At 42.8% G+C, this 5,782-nt stretch overlaps 1 protein-coding gene across 3 annotated transcripts in view; it reads left to right on the top strand.

Annotated features, from left to right (window-relative positions):
* Positions 1-5,782, top strand: part of INTS9 (integrator complex subunit 9) — a 122,806-nt gene that overhangs the window by 87,732 nt on the left and 29,292 nt on the right. For all 3 annotated transcript variants that reach the window (XM_037742685.1, XM_017540494.2, XM_037742684.1), the window contains one exon: positions 5,347-5,458. In XM_037742685.1, the coding sequence (XP_037598613.1) occupies positions 5,347-5,458 (112 nt within the window). The remainder of the gene's footprint in view (positions 1-5,346; positions 5,459-5,782) is intronic.

Raw genomic sequence — 5,782 nt, 5'->3', positions numbered from 1 at the left:
TGTGTGTGTGTGTGTGTGTGTGTGTGTGTGTGTGTGTTTTTTACATGGAGTCCTCTGTCACTCAGACTGGAGTGCACGGGCAGGATCTCAGCTCACTGCAGCTTCTGCCTCCTTGGCTTAAGAGAGTCTCCCATCTCAGCCTTCTCAGTAGCTAGAAGTATAGGCGGACACCACCATGCCTGGCCAATTTTTTTGTTTTTTTTTTTGTGGAATTGGGATTTTGCCATGTTGCCCAGGCTGGTTTCAAACTCCTGGGCTCAAGTGATCCACCTGCCTGATCCTCCCAAAGTTCTGGGATTACAGGCGTGAGCCACAGTGCCCAGCTGAGTCGAATTTTTAAGAACTAAGGCAGTTGCTGGTAGATTTATTTTGTTTTTTGTATTGTTTTCTTCCCCCTGAACTTCCCCAAATGTTTTGCTGTTTCTGCAGTACTATGCTTTGGTCTGGAAACTCTACAGTAAAAGCCAAGCCTAATATATTTGGTGGCAAGGGCAGCAGGGAATCTGAGCTGCTAATAGTCCATGGATCAGTTGGAGGTTGATCCCATGAAGCAAGGAGCAGGAGACTGGACAATTTGCTGGCCCTCCATCTGTTTCCTTCCAAACCTGCTATCTTGTTTGTGTTACCTAGCTGTACAGCTTCTCTCTGCAGAATATTTCTCCTTTCAGAAATAATATATACCATTTATGTGCATTTGTTTAGTTGTTCGTTCATTACCTCATGTAGTTAAGGATATTTCTAAGCCCCAACTTGTGGGAACAGAGTATGCGAGGCCATAGAAGAAACATGAAATTTACAGAAGTTATAATGGGAGAGAAGGTGTTTACATACAGAACTTTTCTCCAGGGTGCAGGTGATCAGTCGAGTGGATCTGCTGCTTCCATCTCCTCACCTGCCGTGACGTTATATAATTTGTTTCTCTGTGTCTGGACTGCTACCCGGGCCTTAAAAATTTTCTCTGTTTGCTCTCGCTGACTTCCTTTAGTGAAATCTCCTAATTACTGTTACCAGAATGTCATTTGCTGCTTCAGACTGTTGGCTGCTCACTGCCCACTCTGTCAGTGGGCATGATGCTGACCTTTTTGGCCCCTTACCAATTGCATTGTCTTTACCCGACTCCTTTCTCTGGCCCAAAGTACACTTTCCATCCTGGCCAAATAGATTCATTTGGTGTCTGCACTCTGCCTTCCCCTGCCCATGTCCTCTGCCCCTCCTGCAGTGGGCAGTGCTTCCTCTCACCTTCCTGGCTCCCACTGCACTCCTTCCGATATGAAATTCTCATGTTTCCTACCAGACCGTGTTGTTTTTTTTGTATTTGTCTGTTCAGCAAATGTTTGTGTAGTAAATGCTGTCTGCCAGGCATTTTGCTAGACAATGGGGAAACAAAGTTCTTTCCTTCACGGAGCTTCAGAGTCCCATAGGGACACAGACAAGTAAATAGTACTTTAAGTTTGGAGTGACCCGTGCTGGGATGGAAAGTGTTAGATGCCCCAGGGCACATGTTAAAGGGACAGCTTGGTATAGGGGAAGGGAGAGATGTCTGGGAGATGTTCCAAAGGCAGTGAGTGACCCAGGCTCTTGAAACTGAGTCTTAAGTTCCTTAGCCAAAGAAGAAAAGAGAACTGGAGCAAAACATCATCTGCCAAAAAGCCATGTATACTGACCTCACCTGGCCTGGTGCAGCTGGCTAGTGTGCCTTCCTCTTGGCATTTGTATACTCAGTGCAAACTCTTAAAATTTGCATTATACTTTCTGTGGCTTTTTGAAAAATCATTTTTTAAAAATTATGCATAAATGTTTTCTTCAACTGGATTATATGCTTCTAGGGACCACGTCTTCTTCTTCTCATGCCTTGTGCCATGCATTCAATCAAAATGAAGCATCAGAGGCCTGATACGATGGCCACAGCCCCCTTAGGCTTGGGGTTTATTAAAATATTATTCCTCAGGTTTGTGATAGTAACAGGAGGCAGCCAAATGCCTGGATAGACAGGAGTGGGTACCCAGTGAAACCCTCCCTCCAAGTGGAAGACAGTTTCAAGCCTGAAAGCCAAGCTACGAGTTAAATCTTTGGACCAGATTGAGAATCTGTCTTCCTGTTTGGTGCACTTTTCCCCTGATTGATCCCCACCCTTCACCTCTTTTACATATACCTACCCTTTCCTAATTGGTTTTCTATACTGTGATATCCACCTTTTAGTGGTGTCTTTGCTTTAACCTTTTTTGCATGCTCACAAACCAGTCAGCATGCATGCCCCATCCTCTGCCTGTAAAGACCCCAAACCCAGTCAATAAGAAGAGAGAACCACCTGACTGCAGGGGCAGGGGACCACCCCCCACATCCCCTCTCTACTGATAGCTGTTCTGTTGCTCAATAAAATTCTTCTTTGCCCTCCTCACCCTTCAATGTTCAGTGTATTCTCATTCTTCTTGGGTGCTGTACAAGAGCTCGGGAACCACTGAACACAGGTACGAGCAATAACAGATAAGCTGCGGCACACTCTATGGCTGAGTGAGGCCCGGGTGAGGCGTCACTGGCCAGGGGTCTCCAGCTTGCAAAGTGACCAAGAAAAAAAAATCAGTTGTTTGTAACTATCAACTTTATAAGGTATTTTTAGTTGGTACTTGGACAAGATGGGTTTTTCTTTGTGTGTGTGTTTGAGCAAAATGTTCCCCTTTGCAGCACTTGGTAAGTGGTCATTGACACGTGTAATCTATACATTTGCCCTTTGGTGGTGAAATAGAGATGTCTGAGGCATCAGCTTGGTTTGGAGAGTGTCACTAAAAGCCTTTTAAGCCTGCTTCTTCACAGTAGCCCTGGGAATCAACGAGAAATGTCTCTGAGTTAAGGGCTAAAATTACCAACATCCAGTCTGACCTGATCATGAGGTATCTTACAACGTTTCCAACTCAGTGACGTTCGTACTGTAGCACTGCCTCTGTTTGTTTGTTGGTGGTCATTTAATTTTCAAAGGAAGAAGATGTTGATGGCTAAGGTTAAGAGGTAATGTTTTCAGAGTTTGCTCTGTGTTATATGTTTTTATCTGGATCAATAGTTCTTTTGTGTCGTTTGAGAGGGAGAGAGTCTTGCACTGCTGCCCCGGCTGAAGTATAGTGGTGTGATTGAACATAGCTCACTGCAGCCTCAAATGTGGATCAGTAGTTCTTAATCTTTTGGGGGTCATGGCCCTGTTTCACCACTGAGTTACATTTATGGAAAAGTATACACAGAAGCTGGGCGTGGTGGCTCATTATAGTCATAATTCCAGCACTCTGGGGAGCCAAGGCAGGCAGATCACTGGAAGTCAGGAGTACAAAACCAGCCTGGCCAAAATGGTGAAAACTTGTCTCTACTAAAAATACAAAAATTAGCCAGGCTTGGTGGCAAGCACGTGTAATCCCAGCCACTCGGCAGGCTGAGGCAGCAGAACCACTTGAACCTCCGTTGCAGTGAGCCAAGATGGCACCACTGCACTCTAGTCTGGGCAACAGAGCTGTCTCAAAAAAACAAGAAAAGCCTACACACAATTGTATATACCGTTTCAGAAGGTTCCTGGGTCCTCTAAAGTCCCTCGTCTCCCTTCAGCTCTCAGGATTATTACTGGCTTATTCTAACAAGGTCCATATAAAATGGTTGCCATTTAGCTAACTGTGCTACCCATTGACACTTGGTTCCTTTGTCACCATTCAAGTTTCTTTCCAGTTGATACTCGCACACAAGACACAGTCCGAGGCCCCTTAGACTTCTGCTGCTAAGAATCACTGTCCTGTACTTCTCTTCCTCTCTTCTCTGGAAACAGTGGATGCATATGTATTTGTTGGAGAAGTACAAATAGACGAGTTCTGCCCAAGCAGAGAAAACGCTCTTACATACATTGAAATATACTTGTGCAAATAGAAAATAGAAGCTATTCACATACAGCTGTCTCCACCACTGGTCTTTTCCTGTGTCCATATTAAAGAAATGTTTTTCAGGTTATAAACCTGCTTATAACATATGACCAAAATTATGTTATTCAAAAAGTAATGAAGCTCATGTATCCATGCTTACATATAAGAGAAGGTGAAAGGAAAATACTCAAAAGGCACAGCTACTCAGAGACCACCATACAGATGATGAGACTTTGCTTTATTTGGAATCTTATTTATTGCGGAATCAGGTGGGACAGAAAAAAGAGGCAGAAGCCTTCTGAGTAAACTGTGTTGCCGGCTTTTTTCTTCTGATGATCCACGGGGTACTTTCAGTGGAGATGAGGAAAGGATGTGTTACAGATGGAAGCCTTTCTGAGCTCTCCTGTGAGCTCTCCAGCTTCTCCATCCATGGGCCCTCATTTTGATTTCTTATTTTAATCTTAATTTATTTAGAAAGGTTAATATTTTTTGAAATGCTTTGAAAACAATCAAAATTAAATTCCAGCTGTGGTGAGTAAAAATAAAAACATAGCATCCTAAGAATCACAGAGTAGTGTGTCCTGGGCTTTCCTAGTTCACAAGAAGATCATGGATGTTAACTTTTGAAACTTATAGAAGGCATCTAAGGGAGTTGGGTCAAGAAATAGCCCCATGTTATGGGAAACCTAGCTCAGAGATCATGAGGCTGGTCATGGAATTGGGAGTAGACTTGACCTTCTAATTCCCAATCCAGGGTTCTTCATGGCTTCTATGCCACTGGGACTTAGTGTAAATCCCCTTAGGTCTTTGAGTCCCATCTTCCATATTCCCATAGCGTATGTTTATTTCCTGTGCTTCAGAGTTCCTTTGAGAATCAAATTGTATAATGTGTGCTTCTCAAAGTATGATTCCCCAGGCCAGCAAAGGCAGCATCTCCTGGGAATGTGAAAATGCAGGATTCTCAGGCCCCACCCCGATCTGAATCTGAAACTCTGGGGGTGGGCCCAGCAATCCATGTTTTATCACACCCGCCGGGGGATTCTGACTCACACAAAGCTTGGAAACCACTGATGACGTGTGAGATACCATTTAGAATAAGAAAGCATTACAGAAATGTAAGATACCTTGTTTTAATGGGGGTAAAATGTATATATGGTGAAACACAAATATCTTAAATGTACAAAACTGAATTCTAATAAGATATAATCACTGTCCCAGTGAAGATACAGAACTTGTCCATCCCTCCATAGAGCTCCCTATGCCTCCTCCCCTCAGTCCCCACCCAACTTAGGCAGCTAATGGTTAAGTGGTTAAGGACCGACTATCCCTTAGAGAACCCAAGAGAACTCAGTGATGGGTTAAACGTAGAGCAATGTCTTTGTTCTCTTATTCCTTCACTGTTTGTAGGTAATGTTCCTTTTAAAATTGCTAACCATATTTCTCTGTTCTTTTTCAGCCCATGGACCAAGCTTCTCTCAAAAACAGCGATGTTCTTGTTCTGACAGGCCTTACCCAGATCCCCACTGCAAACCCAGATGGCATGGTGGGAGAGTTCTGCAGCAACCTAGGTGTGCAGCCGTCTCTCATCTCATGTTGGATGGTCTATCTTGGATTTATTTTACAATAATAAATAATACTTACAATAATGGGGCAGGAAGGAGTGCTTACAGGGTAGCAGCTGTCAAAAGTTTAAGGGAGGCGGTACATCTTTGCGAGTAATAGTGCAGAAAAGAGTGTTACACTTTGAATTCACAACAGCAATACAGTGAACAGTTATATATAATACATATTTTTATATATTATATATAATTATGTTGTTTTATATATATATATATATATATATTTTTTTTTTTTTTTTTTTTTTTTTTTTTTTTTTTTTTTTTTTTTTTTTT

This window comes from Cebus imitator, unplaced genomic scaffold (genome assembly GCF_001604975.1).
Source record: "Cebus imitator isolate Cc_AM_T3 unplaced genomic scaffold, Cebus_imitator-1.0 Scaffold125, whole genome shotgun sequence".
Classification (NCBI taxonomy): domain Eukaryota; kingdom Metazoa; phylum Chordata; class Mammalia; order Primates; family Cebidae; genus Cebus; species Cebus imitator.
Note: the sequence above shows the minus strand (reverse complement) of the source record. Positions and strands in the feature narration are given on the sequence as shown.